The sequence below is a fragment of the Haliotis asinina genome, chromosome 2 (assembly GCF_037392515.1).
Source record: "Haliotis asinina isolate JCU_RB_2024 chromosome 2, JCU_Hal_asi_v2, whole genome shotgun sequence".
Taxonomy (NCBI): Eukaryota; Metazoa; Mollusca; class Gastropoda; order Lepetellida; family Haliotidae; genus Haliotis; species Haliotis asinina.
In genome coordinates this window covers 82,748,698-82,774,303 of record NC_090281.1, presented here as the reverse complement: position 1 = coordinate 82,774,303, position 25,606 = coordinate 82,748,698, and the positions used below count along the sequence as shown (strand labels likewise).

The 25,606-nt window shown below is 36.6% G+C and overlaps 1 protein-coding gene across 7 annotated transcripts in view; it reads right to left on the bottom strand.

Moving 5' to 3' along the window:
* The window catches only part of LOC137274453 (protocadherin-11 X-linked-like), a 103,396-nt gene that overhangs the window by 9,304 nt on the left and 68,486 nt on the right, over positions 1-25,606 (bottom strand). For 6 of the 7 annotated variants that reach the window (XM_067807634.1, XM_067807640.1, XM_067807635.1 and 3 more), the window contains one exon: positions 1,405-4,364. In XM_067807634.1, the coding sequence (XP_067663735.1) occupies positions 1,405-4,131 (2,727 nt within the window). In that variant the 5' untranslated portion in view covers positions 4,132-4,364. Of the gene's footprint in view, positions 1-1,404; positions 4,365-20,920; positions 20,976-25,606 lie in introns of those variants that run through there. The other variant, XM_067807639.1, reaches the window with a different exon arrangement.

Here is a 25,606-nt window from a genome sequence, read left to right as displayed (position 1 = left end):
ACTTGATGTTTGTTATATGGCATTGTTTATCATGGAATAATGGCTTAACCTAACAAAAATGTCATAAGACTAAACGCCATTTGCCAAAAACTCTAGAATTAACGTCATTCAGCCTGTTATATGCATGAAGCCATTACAATGTGGAACATATTAGTATATACAGGTGGAAGATCAGCCACATGTTTATTTTCATTCTCTTTACCAACAGAATGGAAATTAATAGTAACAATGTCAATATTTTTCAAAAGAATTGGTGCATAATCTTTATCCCTTGGTAGGATGGACTATCAACAAAAGCCAGCCATACCAAAGGAGCGTGGTCTCAAGAGATTGCTTACGTTCACAGGTGAACAAAAGTAAATTATTTGTCACCAGGATCTATGATACTTTGTATCAACACTTGATTGGACCATATGTAAACATTCCTAAGCCTCCACATAACCCACACACTGGGGATTAATCCAGTATGAAGTTAAATGGCTTTCAAATTTGGCGTCATCTTTTCCCCTCCATGGTAAGCTAGCAATCCCTATTGGCCCTTTAGGGCATATCACTTGTCACAGAGATGAAGAGAACTGGTATCTGATTCTGGAAAGGTGGGCCTCAAATTAGTCCTGCTTGATAAAATTCAGATGAAATGGACCAAAATTGAGTAGTTATCACAATTTAAATTATTTTGTTGCCTGGTGTCAGGTAATTTGTCTTTGTGAGCAACTGGAGCTTGCTCATCACAAGGTGTCATCTTACAAGGGTGCAATTTAGCCAAATGGGAGGATGACCCAGTGGTATTATTCAACACTGATATACACTCCAGGCTATGACAGAACTGGCAAATAACTACCAACTGATTGAGCAACTTTGAAAGAAATGGAAAAGGCTGATTAAGCACAATTAAAGGAAGCAATATGTGAAGTGGTACAAGATGAGATGGGAGAAAATGGGAATAAAGAGTAAAGACGCCTCGAGTTACTGCTGATCCCTTTCTTGGCTGGCTATTAGCAATGTCCAAATCTGTTAAATCATCTGATGATTTAGAAACTCGCCCTAACCGTTAATGCATTATAAAGTGGTGTTTAAGTTAGGCCCTGTCATCAGACAGGAGAGATAAGGCGACAGAGGAACGTAAAGAAAGATTCATTCTGACAGCCACTGTTAATATGTTTAAGTGAGCTCTTATGCAACATTTAGCAATATTCTAGCATTATCACAGCATGGATACCAGTAATGCTCTTTGAATACTATACATAGAAAATAGAATTCTGGTCTTAGGTGTGAGTAGAAAACACTTTACCCACTAGGCTACACCATCACCACAGTCTGACAAACATGATAAAGCTGGCTATATATCATTCACAAACTATGGTCAATGACTACTTGTTAGTAAGATGATAAATGTATACTTACAGCCAAAGTTTTCTGGTCTATCGAGGAATATGAAGTCATATTTTTGAATGTTGCAAAAGATGCTCCTGTGACAGCTGTGGTATCCATTGTATGGGAGTCGTCGACAGTAAAACTAAGTTCTCGTTTAATTTTCCTTTTCAGTTTATCTATTTCATTTTCATATGGTTTATTTGGTGAAACTCCTGTATCCACAGTTTCAACATTGTCAACGGTGTAAGCAGCTTGTGTCTGCATCTTCTCCTTCAATGTCTGTCGACGTTCTTTGTCGATTTTCTTGATAATGCAAATTGTTATGATAACGGCCACACACAACACGGAGGTGACACACACTAATGTTATTACAATGGCAATATACTGGTGTGCATCATTGTCATTGATAAACTGAATAGTGCCGTTTGATGAAGTTATGATAATATTGAGATTTGCATACGATGTCAACTGAGGTTCACCAGAATCATGTGCAGCTACAACAAGTTTGTATGTACCTGCATCTGAGGAATGCATTTCCTTTGCTATATACATCTCCCCAGAATGTAGATTTAAGAAAAAGAGTTCCTTGTCATTGCCTTGCTCAATTGTATAAGTCAGTTTGGCATTGTCTTCAGTGTCATTGTCGAAAGCTTGGACAACAAGAATAATGCTTCCGACAGCTCGATGATAAGGTACATACACTGTGTTGTTGATGTCACTTGGAAACACGACAATTGGAGTATTATCATTCCAGTCCTTAATGAATACTGTCACATTAGCTTTGTCTTTAAACTGTGGATTACTTGGGTCACGTACAATAACACAAAAGTCAAATCTGAGATGATCCTCTCTGTCAAGTCTCTTTTTGTTTCTAATTATCCCAGTCTCGGCATCGAGGGTGAAATATTTTGAAACATTTGAGCTCTTAGAAAAAGAAAAGGAGAATTTGGGGTCAACATCGCGATCTGTGGCATTCAATTTTCCTATGACAGAATTAGCATGCTGGCTCTCAGACACATAAAAACGGAAATAGGGCATTGTGAATCGTGGAGGTTTGTCATTGTCATCATCAATGAACACACTGAGAACTGCTGTAGATGACAAGCGACTGTCCTTAGCATCTTCAGCCTTTACAGTTATCGTAAATGATGGCATTGATTCACGATCATAGATCTTTGATGCACGAACCTCTCCTGATCTTGAATCAAGATTTACTAAGTCCCTCGGATCACTCACGATAGAATAACGAACTTCATTGTTGCCTGGACCATCTGGGTCAGTTGCTCTCAAAATGGTGACAATATCACTGTATCGGTTATTTTCCCTTATATGAGCATTTATTCTGTCACTTATGAAAGAAGGTGCATTGTCATTAACGTCCTTCACCTTCACAGTGAATGATGATGAATTTCTACGAGGTACAACACCACCATCTTCGCATGTGATGTTTACAGTATGAGTTGGGGATTCTTCATAATCAAGTGACCTGTTCAGCAGAATTTTGTAGTAGTCAAAATCTGAAAACTTTTGAAGGACAAAATGATCATCATGGATTTTGCACGATACTTTGCCATTATTCCCACTATCAGCATCAAATACAGATACGTGGGCTATGAAGGTACCACGTTCTGTGTCTTCAGAGATATCCTTGCTGCTAGGGGGCATATTGATAATAATTTGTGGGGCATTGTCATCAACATCTGCAATGTGAACAGTGACTGTAGCCTGTGAAGATCGTGATGGGTTTCCAAGATCACTGACTTCAACCCGAAAACGATATTCTTTTTCTTCTTCATAATCTAACTTTCTCCTCGGGGAGAGTTCACCACTATCTTTGTCAATCTTAAAAACATTTTTAACACTTTCGCTGGTGCGGTCACTGAATTTGTAAACTAGTTGCCCATTTTCATCAGCATCGGGATCAGTTGCAGTCAGAATTAGAATGACAGTATGCACTGGTGTATCTTCAGGTACAGTGACATTAAACTCCTCTTTCACGAACAGTGGTCGATTGTCATTAACATCACTAACCACAACATTGATAGTCACAGATCCGGACCTTTGTGGATAGCCACCATCTTTGGCAACTACTGCCATGCTGAAAGAACTTCGAGTTTCACGATCCAGAGACTGTTTAACTACAAGTCCTAAGTCTGCTGGGCCATACGAGTTTTCAATTACTTTGAGTCCAAACATGCCATCACTTGGTATGAGTTCATAAGACTCAACGGAATTGTTATCACCAGTGTCCAGATCCACTGCACCACTGGTAAGTAACTCTTGATTCACAGCCACAGACTCTGGTACTGTCAGTGTTACCACATTCTTGGGGAAAGTTGGGGCATTATCATTGATATCGATTAAATTGATATTGACACGAATAATTGTCTTCAAATCAGGAGTTTCTGAGTTGCCTTTTACCATGTAAACTTCCACGTCAATGCTGAGTGTGCACAACTTCTTGCCTCGGCATTCTTCTTCTCTGTCCAAACGTTCAGTTGTTCTTATGGTACTTGATGATGGGTCAATAGAAAACTTTTTAGCAACCTTGCTAGCTTGAGTAAATAAAGAATATCTCAAGAGTTTGAAATCTGAAGGACTGTAGGTAGTATAGAGCTCACTATCCCTTGCAATGTTTCCAACAAATGTACCTGGATTTTGCTCCTCTTGAAGGTCATAGTTCAATGTCAGCTCCTCACAAAAAACAACATGCATCAAAGTCACATGGACCAAAACGTAACACCACAGAAGACCCATCTTAAAAGTCAAAGTGGCTGATAATCCAGAGCAATATGACCTTTTAGATTCCACTCAGTTATTATGTCTATCCACAGGCTTAATATCTCTTTTCAACTCCACATTTTCTTCTTGGCAAAATACTGGAAGTGTTATCTGCTGCAACTGGTGTCCTGCTACAAGTGTCGTCTACTGGTGTCTTAAGCTGTCTGCTTTGCTGTCCAACACTAGGGGGAGGCTACATGTGGGCTGGTCTGCAAACATAAAGATACAACTGTCAACAACAGGTCTCATGGCTGACTATCCTGACATGGAGACACATTTTCACATCTGCAGTACAGCCAAGTCGTTGCTAATGAAGCTAGCAGGTTCATCGATTCCTAAAATGCTCACCTGCAAAAAAGACATATCTATAAAACACACTTGGGTATCCCTTACACTTGTAACTGGAAACCTAGCAAGAAATAATGGCTATTAAAAATTAACAAACCTGCCCTGACAGCAAGTTTTTAACAGTCTTTCTTTCATATATGATACACTGAACTGCCAGTTCAGTGCAGGGATTGCTCAATTTACGTTAAAAATATATTAATCTCATTTGTATAGGTGACAGAAAGTACAAAAGACTAAAACACAGAACTACCATACAATACTCATTGTAAATTTGACCCACATAAAGATGTTTTCACACAAGAACAGCTTTTCAATCATTTTATATTCACAAACATATTTATAGGGACATTTGTTTTCACCATTATAAATACAGATTAACAGAATTCATAACTGAAGTATTTTTCTTTGTTGCAAATTATCAACTGTATGACAAAATATATTCTGACATGCATGTATTAGATACAAAATTTATTAACTACTTACTGAATTATATTACTGCTAGAGTCTAAGTCCAGTGCCTTGTATGAACTAACTTAACACATGGAAGGTCATGTACTATGTTATGTGCCTGTAGCTGCTCCCACTGACCAATGGTAGCACAGGTCCTCAATTTAACACACCTTTGGTCAGTGAGAATGGCACAAGCCTCCATTGATATGGTAATAGGCTGGTCAGTGAGGATTGGACAATAGCCCATTCAAACTGCTGGTCACTGATAATCTCATTGTCAATCTCACAAACACATTAGCCATCAAAAGGACATTAACAAAACGCAGCATTTCACTGCCTTTAAAATCCTTCATTACATTTCACTTGGGGTTAAGGCACCCTGTCTGTCCTCCTATTTGTGTGAATTAAAAGGTAATCGTGAGACAATCAGGAGAAATTCATATACCTTGTCCATCCTACCTGTCAAGAACTAATGCCAAAAGATTAATGAAGGGGAGAATTTCCCTCATGTAACATTGCCTGCTTATTTTACCTTTTCAGAGGATTAAATTTGACAGGTGTTACCTGAAAACTGATGCAGAAACTCATAGGGAGATAAGTGTCACGTGGACATGGTTTTACATTCCCATCAGCTACACAAGGTGCTTGTTGATGTCTATTACGATTATGCCACAACAGGTGTAACAGACAAATCAGTCCAGAATCATATATCACTTAAGATCTTACATTCAGTCATCAGTGAAAGTATTGTCTGCTGTTTAATACACACACTCAGCAATATTTTAAAAGCAGTGTCTTTGGCTATTAGTATGATCATGTTTTAACTTATTTTCTGTTTAAAGCAGTTTTCCGAAACAGGCTCCACACACTGTACCAGTGAGAGTATCAAACCTGTCTTTTCAGCACAAGCTTGCTCTTTAAAGATTACACTACCCATCTTGCCACTGGGGCATGAAATACTCAAATATTAAAACACCATATTTGAAAATCAGACCAAAATGTACAGTTAATACTGATAACTGTGCAAATATTGAATTTAGGGTACTGAGATATTAGCTTCAGTGGAGCCACATGAATCAATTTATGTGGTTCATCCTCATCATCCTAAAATTCTGAAGCTGAACAGCTATTTTTCATCCAATTGAAAAACAAATATGTAATTTGATATTAAGTAAACTATTTATCAATAAGATCTCATCCGCATAAATGAAGCCGTGATAATATCTGCCACAACTTGCTGACCCTGAACTCAGACTGAACAAGCCAAGACATACTTCACACAAATCTGCACTTATCTTCCACACTAATGCAAGAAAAACCTTGAGACGAGACAGTTTCTAGTTCATTCCCTTAGGTGAACAGTTGACGAAGCGAGACAATTTTCAGCATCATTAGCCAAGTGTCTTCATATGTAATTATCGTCTAATTAAGACTCCACTCAGTATCGACTTTCCTATCTCCTGCAAACAGGATCAGTAAAACCTTGGCAATTGACCCAATCAGGCCTTCAGAAGACAGGCCGCAATGTTTTACACTAGAGTGGAGCAACTCTTCACCACAAAGTGTTACATTTTCCCTCACTGTTAGCATTCAAATTGGGGCTGACCAGTCTATACCAGGGCACAGCAGTCCCTGAGTCCCACAATAGCTACTGGGCTCTACCACCAATTATCTCACATCTCTGTATAAATTCACAACAACAATCAACCACGGCTCCCAGCTTCTTTCCTAACCTTAGGCTAGGCTAACCAGTAATGGACACAAAAGTTATCTCATGATTTCAATTAATTTGAGTCAGGGTCTGTTCCCTGATTGAGACCCCTTAGGCAAGGGATGTACACCACATGGAGATGGGGAAAGATAGTGATTAAATGGGACAACCCTCTTACAAAGATCTACATAATCTCCAAATCTGACTTACCCCTCACCACCTTCACACAATATCTACTTGTGGGAGTGTTATGTGGGGAAATGGAACCAAGATCTTTTGGGTGGGGGGTCTTTGTGTTCAACACCTGATAAAATGTACCTTCCATTTTCTAAACTGTGAAGAAGACTTAGGTAGTTGTTAAAGGATCAGTTTTAAGAATCAGAAAATAAAAACTGTTGGTTAGCACTTTAGTTTGACACCTGTGACATTTGAACCAAGTGTGAAAATGACAGCTGTTAGATATTCAATTATAGTGATATAAAAAACAGCACATTATTCAGCATTTGTAGCAAACAAGGATGGATGTGTTCATCCTCAATTACCTAATGTTTAAGATTTTAATGTCTGATAAGTACCCCAGATCTATTAAGTACCACACCTTTGGTCACAATCTCCATACCTTCTGCAACATAGCAAGCACAGAATGTCTCACTGATCAGTAGCTGGATTTGACAGATTATTTAAAATCACTGCTATATGATCAAAATGTAGTTTTGGTACCAAGCAGGTCCTGGGTATGTATCCTGATATACGTGAGAACAACAACATGGATTACCAAAGTTAAATTCACATACAGATATCCATCACCAATCTGTACAATCCTGGTGAGCAAGCGTGTGTTAGTTTTACGCTGTTTTTGCGAATATTCTAGCAATATCATGGCAGTCGGACACCAGAAATGGGATTCACTCAGTGTACCTATGTGAGGAATCAAACTTGGTCAGACATACGATCACCTTAACCACTAGGCTACCCTATTGACCCTGATATCTGATGATGATTTCAGATATAGATATTCATCACCAATTCAAACAATACCATATAACTGTAACATTGAGTAAACAATATTCAACATATTTAATGTACACATATACTATCCATGTTTCACCTAAAGCAACATCACACCAAAGGCTGCAAAAACAGAGAACATATGGGATTCAAACCCATAACCTACAGATCTTTCTACGAAGGGACACAACTCTTCAATGCATGTTCTGATCACTGGTTCACTAATCATCCTAACACTTTTTTTAACTGAAGGCACACTCACTCACTCCTATGATATAAAGAACAGTTTAAAGGGTCTCATGTGAGAATACACAGAAGAATCAGCTACAGATCAGACACTTCTGGTATTATAAACAGTGTCTAATACAGGGAGATAAAGTCAAGAGACTTTAAATCCTTAGTAAATATAACTTGACTTGTGACCCTAGGTTTCGGAGAAAGATGATCTCATAGTCTCCTTATGCCCTGTTGAAGGGTATCTGGTATCTTGAAGTTTTATTGCATTATACCATATCATGGAGACCATTATCATGTTGATCCTGTTGACCTACTAAACTGTAAATGATGTGACATTTTTATCTCCTGCATAGCTTGTGTACCAGACACTCTACTATGTTGCAGAAGAACAATCTACAAATACCTGTAATGAGTTTCACAGGTATGATAATAACCAGCATAAGAACACATAGATTTGATTAATGTCATCGTAAAGGTGTTGAAAGTTGGGAGGATCTTGAGAAATTGTAATGCTATATTTTCATTGTGTCGCCAAGTAAATAATGAAATCAGTTTTAATTTGTCATGGTGAAGTTAAATTCCATCAGCTTGAGCTAGTTGTTAACAACACAGAAATGAATGCTTATGTTCCCAGCAAGATCTGAAGTTAATGAAAGATTTATTTTGAATGTTACCATGAGTTCATCAGATCTAGCAATAACTAAGGAACGACTTTCTAATATTGATCTTTATTAAGTTACTTCTGAATAAAAGTATGGCATCCCCAATGAAATGAACAATATTAACTTTCTCCCTTTAATCTCACGACAATCACAATTGACTGAAGAACCTAAATTTCTTAAGCACATAAGATATCTTAAGAGTCTGTTTGTAACTGAAATCTGCCTCACAAGCACAATTAATATCTGTCAAGGGAATTTCAATTCTTAAAACTTGAAACAACCATCGATATGTGACATGTCCAAAATCATTTAGATGTAAGAATAGAACTATATCCATTAGCAGAAATATCAAGTACCTCTTGCAAATGAAATCTAACCTGATAATGACAAAATGACTACATCAGTAGGCAATGGGGATTTGAAACTATTTCTATTGCCGAGTGAAAGTAAATTTGCCTGAATGTATTAGGTTACTTCAGGTATTCTTGAGGGCAAATTCTTCTAGGATAATTCAGCAGAAATCTTTATTTGCTGAGGTCAAAGGATACTGGTTCATTCCTCATCACAGAAGGGCACCTGTGTGGTTGCAACGAGGAATAACACCTCTCTTGTGACGTTTCAAAATAGTTCAAGAGAACAGTAAGCTCTCAGTACATGAGTTGAATGTCTTTCAAAAACTGGCCAACTGCTTTTGTAACATGTAGCCATTACTAATATTTAGTCCATGTTGTGACTTCTACAGTTTGTAATTACACTAAAACCAAAAGCCGTTAATAGGCCCGTTTCAGTAACGGATTATGATTGCTGTATTCTAATACAGTAGCATTTGCTTGATAACTGTGTTAGTATCTCCGTCCAAACATCGCTTTCACTGCAATAAAGAAGTTGACTATCCATACAATACAGTTTTCCTTCATCTTTCACTGCAATAAAGAAGTTGACTATCCATACAACACGGTTTTCCTTCATCTTTCACTGCAATAAAGAAGTTGACTATCCATACAACACGGTTTTCCTTCATCCTTACAACTGATCAGCAGACTACATCATTAAAACACAAAATTCAAGTTCTAACATCTCAAAACTGCCATCAACCACACACATGAATGATTCCATTATTGAGTATATATGGCAATTTAGATTGACAACAGCCAGCAATTACACATGAAAAAGGCTACAGCTAGATGTTATCAACTGATAATTTTGCTCTACACAGGAGTGTCTGTGGAACATGTCAACACTTGTTGAAATCAGGGTATGCTATTCTAAAGAGCAGAATAGTGTTATATCAAATGTATAATGATAATAGGTTCCATATGATTAACCCCAAGGAAGAAAGAAATTATCAAGTGGTAGGGTTACCAGATGGCTGTACAGAGTGGCCATGCCTCAGGATCACCTTGCACCCCTTGTTTCTGTTGACAGGCTCATGTCAAGCAAGTAGCTGAGTTGGAACACAGGCAAGAAGGATATTTCAAAAGTCTAGTTTGTGTATGTCTTGATGATATTGACTACCATGTCACTTATAAACTGATTTATTAAATTTTGGAAATCGTGAAAACTCAACTTGTCTACTTCCTGTACAGTTTTGTTACAGACCTCCACTGTTTTCATGTGCAAGTACCCATTTGATATCAAATATGATTAATGGCATATGCACTTTCATATCATAATAATTCTCAAAGATTATACAATCTTTAGTCACAGTTGATTTTATGTTAAAATTGGTCCCAAAACATTTGAGGCATGTTGACTTAAGAATAAGGCATCAAAGTATCAACTATAATTAGAAATCAGTGAAAATCCATTTTAAAGACCTTTAATGAAGATGTCAACAACTGTAAGTGGAGAGGACATATGGCCACACTAGGGACATCAAAGGCAGCACAGGCAGTCTCCTGGTGTAAAGGTGTTGTCTAATTTGGAAGGCTTTTAGCTTCCCTACTTAAAACCCCTGCAGGGATATCATAGAGTGACTTCTAAGGGCTTTAACAATAGGACAGGTGAGAAATCTCATCAGCACAGGTGAGCTAAAGACTTCACAAGGGTGAATTAATGAACAGGATAGGGAAAATGAGGAAGAGGGTGTGAAGAGTTAACTGATTGATCAAATACAGTCAGTTTGCTTTTCGCTTCATACAGTCTCTACACAAGATATTTACCTACTAAATGCGGAAAGGATTCCAAAATATATGCCATTCAGCTCAGTTATGGTTTGTACACCATTCTAATTTACAACTAATATTTGATCAGCACAATACAAATACTAAGATGTTTAAACAATATTAAACTATTTATTACAACACAATTCTTGCAATGAATACCTAGCTAAACATAGAAAGGTTTTGAAGTGTTAAGGAGCTTTCAATCCGGTCCTAGTCATTGAAGATATGTAAGCCATAACCAAAATACCATACATAAATACAAAACATCAACAAACAGGCAAAACATGACCTCTTAAAGAAACACATTTCATATCCTCATCAATAACATTTCCAGTCTTTCCTCGACCTACAGGATGAACATGACCTGGGGAGATACTTCTGTACAATGAAACCGACCAACTCCTACTACAAACAGCTCTGCTGGCTACTAATGAGCTAAAAGTCCACACAATGTGGATCAAAATACTACCTCCTGATCATTGGCTTGAAAAATATTCCGGTTTCGTGCAAGTACTGTATGTGCAATGCGCCCTCAGCAATTGCTGGTGGCAATGTTTGAGATCAACTCGGCCTCCAATGTGATGAAAATGAACTTCTAAAGAAGAGCAACAGTTGTGGCAAAAAGCTTGCCTATAGAATTCAGAGATTTATCTCACCTTTCCTGAATACATGGATTTGTTTGAATTCTTTCATCAGCCTACCGTGTGGTCCATTGCTAGTTTAATGGTTGCCCTTGTTCACAAAGAAGACCTATAAAAACAAATTCACTGGTCTTGTTTTGCTGCCACCTGTTCATTCTGGGCTTCCTTGTTTGATGTCTTGATACTGAGCAAATTAAATCACAACATTGTGGGATTAGAACTGGTTACAGGCAATCAACACACACTTGTTACTTACACATACTTACTAGTGTACACATAGTATGACCATACCAAATCTATTATCACCCATAAAAGCAACCACCTGCCACAATAGAGCCTTGGAATATTCACATCACAATTAACATCTAGATTTAGAAGTCGCAGTGGCTGAGCAGGCTAGGCGGCTGACTTTGTGTGCTGGCAATTACGTGCCTGAGTCTGAAGGTGCGGGGTCGAATCCTGGATGGGACAACCAAAAAAAGTACATTTGACCACTTTCTAAATGGCATTGTGTAATCATAGATTTAACGTGATTCACTTACTCAATGATGGCACTGGGATTCTCTCATTAGATAAATGATTGATGCCCAAAACATCATCTTACATCAGCTGTACAGCACCCTCTGATGATTAAGGGATCAGAATCCAAGAGCACTGCAGTTAGGTGTAATTGTAATTACTAGTAGCATCAGTCACCCCACATTTCCAAAGAAACTGGAGGTAAGGTGAAGAATATTAATCACTAGATCTAACTTTCAACAGCTCACCTTGAAAGTATTGAACCCTGATATCTTCCACCATTAAGGTCAACATAGATCCAGAAAGGACGATGTAGAGTACATGAGGCAAATATGACTCGCACCCTCCATTGTCACTCTTACCCTTCCATTACTGGGGATATGCATGTATACACACTAGCTAGCTGGTCAATACAAGCCTGTAACAGTGTCTATACCCTGCCTGCAATTTATCCCTATAACATCCGGTGAATAAAGGATAGAGGCTGGAACATACGCTTGTATACACACATCTCTGTGAATGCTGTATGACATGCTTTAAGCACATCACACAAACCCCCCAGTGTTAAGCAGGGGTGACATTGGATATCCACTGACAGACAGGAGTCCAGTACCCACACTTAGACTAAATGGCTGGAATGACATGGGCACACATCATGAAACTTAATACTCCCACAACCTTGAATACTTCTAAAGAGAACAATGATAATAGAATAACATCCAATACAAACATATAAGATTAATCATAAAATGATATAATGCTTATTTACACTGTTACTGGCCTAGGAGAATGAATTCAGGTTTAAACTGAAACAGACCTCACTAAAAGTTGAGACAACACGAACAGGTGCTGAATGTTTTTCTACTCTGTAATATGTATAAGCTACAATGTTACAACAAGTTGAGACACCTTGAGGTGGTATAGCATATATTATCAATATCAGCTAGCAGTCTATGCAATACGAGTCATGGTGTGAGGTAGAGATGTAAAACAGTCCTCTTTGTCTGGTAGTAATTTATCTACAGGAGTAACCACAACAAACATATCATTGCCATCTTTTGTACATAAACATCAAACATTACCCCAACAAATGAAATAGTGTACCCGAATAATAGAGGTGTTCAGTCTATACTTCAGATCAGGTTTATAACAAAGATATCTTATGAGCATTGCTTCACTGCAAAGGCTAGTAGCAATAAGATGAAATCATGTGTTGATATCAAAACCCATGTTCCATGAACATTTCCAAATGAAAACATACTTGTCACAAGTTTAATGTTAACTAATCATAACCTGTTAACACAGCAAAGGTACCACAGTACTGAGATATGGTGACACCACATTTTAAATTATGAACATATTTTTAATTACATCTATATGCACAGATGTCGGAATACTGCTATTGAAAGTGCAGTAGATGATTGTTTGTTCTGCTTACAAGCCATGAAGGCTATTATTAGAGACACAATTAACTATATTCCTGAAACTGGAATACATCATTTGATGTGGCACGTGCATGTGACTGCCGAGTTCACCAAAGCATTCAAACACATCTTTTATATATTACAGTTCAGTTTCAGAATCCTTGAAACACTTTACAAAGTCCATACACAGAAAACGTTCCTGTCACTTATTGAAAATATTGCAAATCAGTGAACCATCTACCATGTTTCTGTCAATGAAACAAAACTGAAATGAAATAAATTTTTGTCTGGATCAAATAATAAATCCTTTGGGATTATTTAAGTGAATTTTTCTAATTTAGGTCTGCATCACCAACATCTTTGAGACATGATTTCTTAGTTGGAAATAATTCCTCAATGACTCACATTGATCATTTCTTTGGAGTGGACTTGAAAATCAGCAAGATCAAAACATAGGAGCAAACTGAATTCATGTTATCACAAAAACAAACTCACAGATCACAAGAAAGAAATCCACACTGAAAACAACTGCATGTTTATCGTAACCGATTCAGAATGAAACATTCTATAAGTTTAGCGAAACATGTAAAGTGATCAAACACTTCATTACCACCCTGTTAGTACGATGACAATGTATTTACTTACTGACTACAAAGTCTAACCCTTGCCAGTTCTTGTACATCAAAACGTCAAGATGTGAGCAAGTACTCCACTTTGTATCCGCACACACACATGCACTACTGTAATAGAAGCAGCAAAGATCCACAACACCCTATCTCCTCATGGGCACTGTGTACTTCCAGGTAACCATAGATTTCCTATATATGATCCAGGTAGGTGTGAATACCCTGATTAACGTGTAGGTACAGGTACATCAACACCTAATTAGCTCCCAACAGAATTAGCCCTCATGTCAATGTTTATGCAGCTATTCCACCAGAAGCTGGTCGTGCTGTCCTGCAGTAATTATGCATGAGGCAACATGTGGTATAATGCTTCCAATTTGTCAATACCTCATTTTATTGATAAATGGACTAAACTTGATAACTTAACTCCAACAAACGTGCAGCCGGAGGTTTCACGGTGTTTTCTTTACATCTGTCTCAAAATATGAAAATCTCCTTTGGTGATATTTTGTCACTAGCATTATTCTTTTTGAAATTTTCATGTTTTCAATTGTGAACGAAAGCGTGACATTTGTTCAATGGTGCAACAGCTTGGTTTGAATTAGTGGTACTTGTCACCAGTTTACATTATTGTCAGGACTTTAAGGAGCAAATAGGAAACACGTTGGTCTTAACAACAGCATTTAACAAATGAAAAGGATATTGATTCATACTGACTTTGCGGATCTTAATATATTTCTTTATGGCATATTTAGATAGCGATGCATGCACAATTTCTCATTGTGAAGGTATTACTAAAGCTGGTTGATGAAAGAAGTCGACGGCTCAGCCAGAAAATTCAGTGCAGGAGAAAAATCCACAATTTATTTGTCTGCTAGAACTCATTATATTTACCATTATCCTTGTTTATGAGAACTGAAAGAGAAATTTATCGAGTTCCAGAACAGGTTCTTGGAATAAATGAACGAAAGGCTATTTAGTACACAGATATCGTGCATATAAAGCATATAAACATTAAAATATATTTCTGACATATCAGAAACAACACTTGAAAATATCAGTTCAAAACAAAAGATGCTTATATTTAAAAATTAGCTTTGATAAGCAAATTGTTGGATTCTCACCAACATGCCTAACTGGATTAAAACATGTTTCTGAAATTTCTTTCAAACAACCATGTTGCACACTTTTAAATTCAAACTATAAATAGCTTGAATTGTATAATTAAGTAAAGATGCACAAATTGGTGGATTTCACTAATCCCTAACCTGATGCCTAACTGGATTAACAGTTTGCTAATCAGTTCTAATAGTGTTGTTGCAATCCAGATCAAGCACAGCTTTTCTTTGATGCTGACAATATGCCCAAGTTATCAAGTATTCTGCTGCCTACATCAAAGAAGATAGGATGGAAATCTTGCCAACACAACTGAACAGTTTAATGTTCTTGAAGCATGCAAAATTTCATTAAATTCTGGGAGAACATATAACATTCATGATCCAGGGAGGAATTGCTTCTGAAGTTTTTTAGTAACAGCCGTGGCGATTGTGTAAAATGAAGAATGCTAGGAATCCAGCAACAGATTGATAATTGCAAAATAAGCATATTTTACTTGAACTGAACATCATTCCTGAATAAACATATAAAACTGCTGAATATGAGGGAACATAATTTGAGTTAGCTGTTTGGGCCTGCATACAAATATTATACATTTTAAAAGGCTCTAGGACTTGAATTGTTAATCAATAATTCATATAATAACCTTTAAAAATACTGTTCCACAAAGCTCAAACATGATAACACATTTGATCTGGTGTTTCATACAATTCTCATTAGTTTCAATCATTTATTTAAACTGCTTATAAAAATCCAAACTAATTTTGAAAACCAATTCTTAAGAGTTAGACAATCTACAACCTTAAATGAATAATGCAAGCATTCTACCGTTGAAAATCAGTATTTTGCATTTATCTCATTCAAATTAAATTTTAAATTTCTCCATTTATGATTCTGGCCACTGGGCTTGACAGATAAGAGTAACAAGATACACTTCGACACCTGAACTGAAGGGAATCAGTCTAACGTGCCAAGCAAAGGGACATGAAGATAATCTTGCCCTCTCTAATAAAAAAATCAAATAAGGTAATTCAGACCCTGGTCTCTCCATCTGTCAAATTCCAACAAATTTTCAGGGATGAAACCAAATGAGGATTAGACATGGCAGCCAGAATCATGTCTGTGTCTAAACATAGAATTTATCATAATTCCTGGACATACAGGATGTAGTTATCCTTACTAAGTCGGGAAAACTCACGTCTGGCAAATTAGGGCTGGAACTGATATGCCGGTTGCAACTCCTGGCCAATATTGGTGCTGGAGTCTTACAGAGTCAAATACAAAGTCATTAGTGGATGGAGGTCCAGTTTTCCCTCCTCCTTATACTGACCAAGGCTATTAGGAAACAAAAGCCCTCCCACAGCACTTAAACACTTGATTAAATATCCACCAACCCAACACTCAAAGAACAATACCAAACAAAGTGTCTCTAAACCTTGCACCTTCCCGATCAGTTTGGCTCACCTAATATGAATGCCCTGTCTGTCTTAAGTCCAATTAATAGAAATCTTTTAAACAAATAATTGCAATCTTTTCTAAGATTGTTTAAAATTGTGAATCAGATTCTCATGTTCGTGTGATTTCAGGATTAGAGTTACAGCAAAAATACTTTAAGGTATCACGAAAACATCCTTAAGACTTCATTAGTCTCTCTTGAAACAGATTAAATGGGCTTATTATTATTGTGGATTTTTATGTCTGCAGATGTTCCAGCATCTTAATGCTGATAAAATGTTGCTTGCCCAAGTTGATTTGATAAAATGCTTTGTATGCAAGAGAATTATTCAACCTCAGAAGAAGTCTCCTGGGAAAAATCTTCCAAAGATCATTTGTTCATGTTATTTGAGGCACTGCTTATAAGAATTCCTTGTTTATAACTGTTTTCCTGAAATAGTGTTTTGTGACAAGTACCTAATTTGTAACAAAATAATGCAATAAATCTGTCAGTTTGAGACACTTGTCGAAAGAAATTGCAGAGTGAAAGTGGAAACCTCTCCAATGTTTGTCATCTAGAAACTGCCCCTTTCATATTAATTTTGAATCTTAAGCAATAACATAGAAATAAAAATCTGCAGACAAACGTGATGTAAATATGAAATACAATAATTTGATGGTCTGTGAGTCAAGGATTAGAAGAAAATCATCTTTCCAATTAAACATATTGTCATATCTTCACAGCTGACTGGGTCATGACTGTCAGAGATAGCAACAAAATTTAATGTTTCCTTGACAACTAGAAGAGAGTGGGTTGGATTCAATAGGACTTCATGTACATTAATAGTTTGTTGGGTTTTTTTGTTTTTCATTTATTGCTACTGATAGACAATTTCCTAAGAGCAATCTTAAGACTCTCGGAGTAGTGCACTGCACAAGTTCGAAAAGATACAACGATGATACAAGAAAACAAGGTAATGAAATAGTGAGTGAGCACGGTTTTATGCCATGTTTAGCAATATTCCAGCAACATCACATAAGGGACTCCAGAAATGGGTTTCACACATTGTACCCATGAGGGGAATTGAACCTGGCCCAATGGCATGACAAGTGGATGCTTTAACCACTAGGCTAACCCAAAATAGAGCATTGATATAAAGGAATTTAATATAAAATGTTATACCCAAAACTGCAAAGCCTGACCACCCATTCTGTTAGTTGTTTAGTGTGGCAAATGGATCTGATTCTTATATGTTCATAGATGCACATGTACTGACAAATATTGAACATTCGCTTTCAACCTGAAGACTTTTTGATTCACAAGAATATGATTCTGTCATGAGTAAGGGAAGCAACTCTTCACAGCACACTAGCATGTCTTACACCACTGTCATACAGCAATGGAATCGGATGGTCAGGCTCGCTGACTGGGTTGACATGTCATTGTATCCTAACTGCGTAAATCTATGTTCATGCTGTTGATCCTGGATTGTCTTGTCTAGATCTAATTACTGGTGGACTACTGCTATATAGCTGGAATACTGCTGAGTGTGGTGAAACACTATACTCTGTGACTGTTACATAGTCCATTAAACACTTCTACATTATCATTCATCACAAACTTGTAAATGAAATATACATCCTTTCAAACATCATATTATATGCACAACGAAAAGTGTAAGGTTATTGATGACTACCAAAATGTCAGAATTAATGCACTGAAGGCTATGTATATGAACAAAAATCAGCATTAATATGATGTATTATGTTGCAAATTTTACATGAGCTCTACATTGGTTATTAGCCACAATGAGTTGCTTTCGCCTCAAGACCATAATCAATAGCCATTAAATGACAGCCACAAAGGCTATTATGGTTATATATTTGGTAACATGTTGTCACTACATTGCCCATGTGTCAGAACAGTTGCTAGTCATAGTGACACAATTCAATGGGTGTGTCTTGTTGTGCAGATCAAATATTGATTCTCTATGATTCAGATGTCAATGGCTCAACAAATACGTACAACCTATTGGATAAGTAATATTCAACATACAAGTTTTAGGCCTCAATTTTTTTTTTTCAGTCAGTGAATTATTAAACAGATATCAAAGAGAGTTTCCAATGTCATTTAGACAATCACAGCACCACAAACCAACCAAAAACTTATTTGGGTACTTCTTCAAAGAATTTTCAAAACCTTTTTTGGGACCTTATTCGCTTTATTCTCAGCTGGTTCAATTATACAGAGGAAATGGATTTGTCTTCATAAAGAAACCCAAACTGTCAAATCAATCAACTAAAAGAAAAAATGAAAATCTAACACTAAGGTTTAAATTGTTAATGAAATTTACATGTGGAATAAAAGTGATACAAAAGTATCTGACTTTTCAGGATATTTAAAACGAACGAAGGACTTCGAGCAATTTCAAGTTTTCCCATCAGGGAGTGAGTGACAAGGTTAAGGAATTCATGAGGATGTTCAGGGGCTCATTCCACACATACACTGCATAATTACAACACCCTTTGTCTATTAGATACATAGATTGATACGATCAAGGAACTAGAGTTTCCTTCATTTCATAAAGCACATTCTGTTTGAAAAGGTCTTAGAACTCCAGCATATAGCATCATCTGACTTACTGACACAAGCCATTTCAGTGTAAGTCATAGGGTAAGTTAAAACAAGAGATTATATTCAATTTAATTTAACAATTATCAATGATCTACTTTCCTAAGCTAAGCTTTGGTTAACTAAAAGCATGATTTTTTAATAGTCTCCTGTAGATGCCTTTTCCAAAATTTGCAACTGGAGGATCAAACATCGCTTAGAAACTGGTAATGTTTCCAATACATATGTAAAAGTAGTTATTTAGCAGTTTTTTTCATAATATACTGCCAATATCACCTATGATGATCTGGGTTGGATATTGGCCTTCAGCAATCAATGCTTGTTGTAAGAATCGACTAACAGGATCAGGTGGTCAGTGTAGCTGACTTGGTGGAGTCATTGTACCACAACAGAGTAGACAGATGCTCATGATATTGATCACTGTCTGGTCCAGTGACGAATGAACTGAGTTTACTTCTATGCTGCTTCTGTCAATAGTATGGCTCGGTGACACTAGAAATGGGCTGCTTACTGAAACAAGGTATTCAGCATGACGAGTGAATGCCTTAACCACTTGGCTACTCAACTGCCCCTGTTGTATAAATGGTTTCAACCAGACAATCCAATGTTAGATTTGGTGATGCAAGAGTCCATAAACTTAGTGTATGATACAATGCATTTGATAAAGTCAAACTGATTTGGCAGCAAAGGCTGTTGGAACACATTCAATACATGTATTCACATATTCATGCCTTAATGTCAATAACCAACACTGATTTTGATAATTTCCTAAGAAACGATAAACTTTGTGCAAGGATGACTTCCATCTCACTCTGATCACTAAAGAGCTGACATTGCAAAAGTAAATCAACATCTTATCTTGAACCTCCAAGAAAGGCATAAGACAAAAAATAATATGAAGTAGAGATACTAGCAACAGTAATAGAAAGCCTGTCATGTGTATTAAAACACTGCCTAGAGGGTGTTTAAACCCCTGTCACATGAAAGGAAGAAATCCCCTACAAAATGGAAGCACAACTTCAGGAGTCTACTCAGGTCATAACTGACATCATTTGTGAGAGAATGAGATCGTGTATATTTAGACAGACCATGTAATAGATCTGATTTAGATAAGATAATAATCTTTGGCGGGGGGGGGGGGGGGGGGGACGATTATGTTTCAGCTGCATTTTCGGAACGTACATTTTTTTGCATGTTTGTAAGTGGATAAGATTTACAAAGAATTCAAGGACCAAATGAGTTCGTTTTGTTTCACAGAATGTCAACATGATATGAGATGACGGGGAAAATAAGCCCTACGAAATATAATCAGGAACAAAACTGCTAATGTCTCTTCTTTCATTTTTGCAAAAATTACAGCAGATAGGTTGTATTTTATGCAACTATACAAGTGGTGGGTGTGCAGGAGTGAGTGAGTGAGTTTAGTTTAACACTGTTAGCAGCATTCCGGCAATATCGCATGACCAGAATCATGACAGCAGACATGCTTTAACCACCAGGGTACCCCACCACCCCATGTTATTGCAGGGAAGGATAGGGCAAGCTTACACTTTTATACCACTAAAAAAAGTGATGAAATTTTTATCAGTAAATGTTATTATCTCCAATTTCATTTTATATTTTATCAGTGATGTTTGAAACAGATATTCTTCCCTCGGCTGATCCTATCTCATTGACAGCTTACAAGAACAAAATAGACATGAAAATGTTGCAGCACAGAACAGTATTGTGAAATATGGATTCTGCCATGACATCTTGCAGGGTGGCAACAAGCACAATAATATAGACATACCTCTATATGACTGCAGCTGGTGTCTATCAGACTAACTAAGTTTGTTGGAATATGTAAGAATTCCCAGTCCAGTTAAATCCAACTTTGTAAGCACATGAAATCCAATAACACTGACAGTAGATCCACATAGATCCAAGGTTCTCTCACAACTGACCTTTCCCTTTGCAAACCTCTATTTTCTACTCCAGTGTGCAATGAAAGTAATTCATTAATGAAGTCATCTAAGCAATTAACCGTCCAGTCAGCAGGTGAGTAAACTGACTTATGTCTGTGCTAATGGCCATTAAATATTTAATTCAATAACAACATATAATGAAGAGGGGAGGAGAGAAACCCAGACTAGCTGATTACCTGTTGAGACAAGGCCTGAGGTCTTACCTGTGACAGGTAGTGTGGTGGCAGTAATGATTCATGCTTGGATTAGCTTACACAGAGACAATGGATTTTCTACAGGTGTGATTTAAACCTGGCATTGTCTTTGATTATTTCTTTCAAGTGTTTCGGAATATGTGATTTTTCTAACATCTTTCACTTCTGTCACACTCATTACTTTAGTAGAGGCTCAGGTATTGTTAATAGGAGAGAAGATGTCAGTGATGTCATAACATCTGAGCCTTCTGTCTGGTTGGCATCTGTGATGGACACAAGAGATTTCAGTTGTCCATGTTTACAAAAGAGTCCTTTTTGAGAAGATTAAAAAGAAATGGAATATATTTGCAACCTCGAAATGTCAGTATGTTATGTGTGAGTTGGAGATTTGTTGCGTGCTTCAAATGACACGACAGCTGATTCAATCACATAAGATGGGATCTTGATGTACAGCTTAGTCTGCAGACACTTCGAAGGCTCACACTTTAATGGATCATTTTCTTTCTGAGTAACATAGGAACTTGCTTTTGTAAATATTAAAATACATTTATTAAGACTTGGTCTAAAATTCTGTTTGGTGAAAGATGAACTTGTGTCAATGTTGACTGAACAATAAATTCTGATATGTCAAGAAATATTTCTGTTGCACAAACTTTACCCTATACTTGCTCCTCCTATCATCACAACATGATTTATAAACAAACGGTCATCACGTGGTTGGATTCTAGGGCTGCAACGATTCACAAACACCTTGATTTGATTTCTTATGATTCTTGATACATGTAAAAACATCAGTTTTCATTTCAAACTTCAGTGTTTGCTTTTTTCACCATTACAATCCATCATCAATTTGGCGATGTCTGCTAACAACAATTCTCACTGGCTAATTAGCCCGGCATCAACCAATCCTGCTTCACCTCATTTCAGCCCTCAAAACTGAGTTGGGAGTTTACATTATGACTGTACATGTACATGGAAAGAGCTTAAACATGTATTCTAATATCAGCTCAAAATAGTGATAATGGTCATCAAAAATTGAAACTAAGGTGTTAGATTCGATTTTCGATGAATTGAACTGAATCCTTGCAGCCCTATTTGTTGCTGATTCTACAGTCGACTCTGCATTTAAATATAGAAATGGTCTTGCAGCCATGAATTTTTTTTAATTAAAGAAAGTGAAATTTATTCATGTTCATAGTCTTTTTCCATGTTAAGATTTTCAAAAGCTTACAATGTTAACATTGAGCTTTCATCAGCTTATTAATTATCAACAAATCCCACTCCCAAATGACACTGTAATGATTAAATTCATCAATATTATTAAGCAACGCAAGGAAGCACCTTGTGCTCTTTCAAGGCTAAGTCGAAAACAATCAATAATTTCCTGAGAGGGTTTCCCTGAAAAACACATAATCGAGAGTGATTTTGCTCATGTTTAGGATTCGATCGTTAGGAAGGCTTCCAACAAAAGCTACAAGCACATGTAATTAGGCAACAGTTTCTTTTTGATGGCATTTGAAGAAACCTGCTGAGTTCAGAAGAAATCATAATTAGCTTTGTCATAATAAATCAAAGGCAAGTTTTATGCAAGCTCATGCTGACATGGAAATTAGCTTCATATATTTTGCAGGAATCATAATTTTGATGTCATAAAGTTGTCCAAGGTTGGCCTAAATATCGGGACAGTCTTCTCCTGAAAGGGATATTGAGGAATGCCGGGATCTAATTCTATGACTCACTAAGTGATAAAGAAAACTACAGCCTTGGGTACTATCATCTGAGGGAGACATTTCTAAACTGAAATATGTTTGAAATGAAATGAAAATCCATTGATTTTCACCTTTGAAAAAGAATTCAAAGTATTTTCCACATTTTAAGAAACTTCAAATACAAGTATTGAGATTGAGCATCAAATGTTAATAAACTGAAATTGGTTTTATTCTTTTACACACTTGCACATCTGTAGGGAAATTCATAGGAATCATGCATTTTTTTTTCACGGTAATTATATTCATAGATGTCATATGTTAGTATTCATCGCAGCTAAATTAACAAAATTCATTAACCTTCCACATATTCTCTCATTACCAAAGTCCAATGTCCAATATTATCTAAACAAACCCATTCATGAATACAGATTGTGGTAATCTTGTTCTGCATGTTTGATGGCAAAAAATATGTGTGTAATGTTTTTGTATGCTATGTTTCTTTACAGTAGTAATAACATGTAAATAAAAGCAATAAAAAACATTTCCATAATCACAAGGAATCTGTTTTGATGGTCTACTCCATTGTTCTTACTGTGCAAACAGCATGTGTTTTTGAATCACTATCCATCAGTGACAACAGGTGCTCCTGGAAACTTTTACATGATTTTACCATGACATTTAGACCAAGTACATGAAACCTGTTCTATGTATAGTCAACTTTTTTATTGCAATGAATGCAATGTTTCAGTGTACATACCAACTCATTTCATAATTGGGTTAGTATGTACACCGAAACGTAGCATTCACTAAAGATCTTGACTATCCACAGAACTTGGTTTTCCTTTATCTTTACAACTTCTACAAAGCTGCTCTCAGTAGATGAAACCTTTTCAGACAATGAAATGAAACATATATTTACCAAGAAGAGCAAGCCGGAGTGAGGCTCTGACATACGCCTTGATGAATTGTGACAATCTATTACTGTGCCAGGCAAGGTGTAGTAATGTGTTAAGGCTGGTATATTTCTCTTTGTGGCAACGAAGAGTTGAACATCTTAAATTGATTTGGGTTTTTTTTGGCAAATCAAGATAAGAATCAAGATGGGAAAACCCAAGTTACAAAGTTGAAAGATTATTTCATAACGAAACATACTGATTTGTCATTTGTTTGCCTCTTATGTTTCTTAAACTTGCTGTGAGGATCAAAATTTATCCAAGAAATACAAAATCAAGCTTTGTATCAGCAGTGATAAATGTTTTTACCACCAATGAAGACACCTACAGATTACAACCATGTAAGGCACTTTCAGAAAGTTAGTGGATTTACATGAAAATACAAGAGTTATAAAACTGTTTGTTCACCAAAACGAAATCTGTCCAAAAAGCTGTTTGATTGTATGTCTGTAACTGGATCATTTATATGTTTTATGAATAAATATAAAATACTAGTAGTGACAATGCACAGTCAAAAGTGAGCACATCCTGCAACGTGGGATGAAACCATCACAAACACATGAAAAGGCAAATCATTCACCAACAAAAACACAGGAAGATATTATTCTGGTCAATATGGGGTATTGCATGGCATTTGTGTCACTAGTGTGTCACTAGTGTGTCACTAGTGTGCATGTCGTATACACATCTACAACAGAACAGTTTTAAATCTTTACCAAGGGATTGAAGATTTTGAAGCAAGAATTGAATGATGCTCTTGGTATCCTTTACAGAACAAATATGTTTATATGCACATCAGCTATCTGTTTTAGTGTAAGCTTATCAGATCACCAAACATGATTATACTGAATGTATAAATATATCTAAAGAATTAGACTCTATTGGCTATGAGCCAAATAGTCCTCTTAAGTCAATGGTTAGGTCGTTAGCTAAAACTGAGTAGTATATTGAAGCTGAAAGACCAATAGGGTCATTTTCAGTTTTAACTGGCCAGCCACCAATATTAAAACAAAAGCATTGAATACATACACATAGATGCCAAAGGAAATGAAACATGATACATTATATATAGGAAATCAAAGAAGACATGTTATTGACTCTGACACTCCTTAAATATTTTCTGAAGGACTTTATGTTGGATATTGTCTGGATGGTCAATGCACAGGTGGTGCAAGGGTCAAGAACACAGATTCAAAACAGACCTAAGGGGGTACAATTCAAATTGGGCTCATGAACATGCCTTTGGGAGCCTAGGGACCATAAACTCCACTCTAACTTCACCAGCTATTAAAGTGAACAACAATAGCACCCTAACTACACTATACCAATTAGCTTCATTAGTGAGAGCTGGTAAAATCCCTTAAACTAACAAAGAGGCCTATTTGTAGCCCAAGACATGCTCATTCATGGGTGAAGTGCAGTGTGATTTATGCTTGATGACTTACTGCAATAAAAGTGTCTTAGAATGATTGTTTGGGTTAGCTTTGTAATTAGGTCAGTACTAATGATAATGATAGGTTTACGGCTAGAGGTGAATCTTCAGGAAGGATGAAGTTGTTTTTGTAATGATACTATTGTTTACATTAATCAGTCGTAATCTGGTCTGACAGGTCAGTCAATTTTATTACCCTTGCAGGTTTTGTTTATAGTTCTAA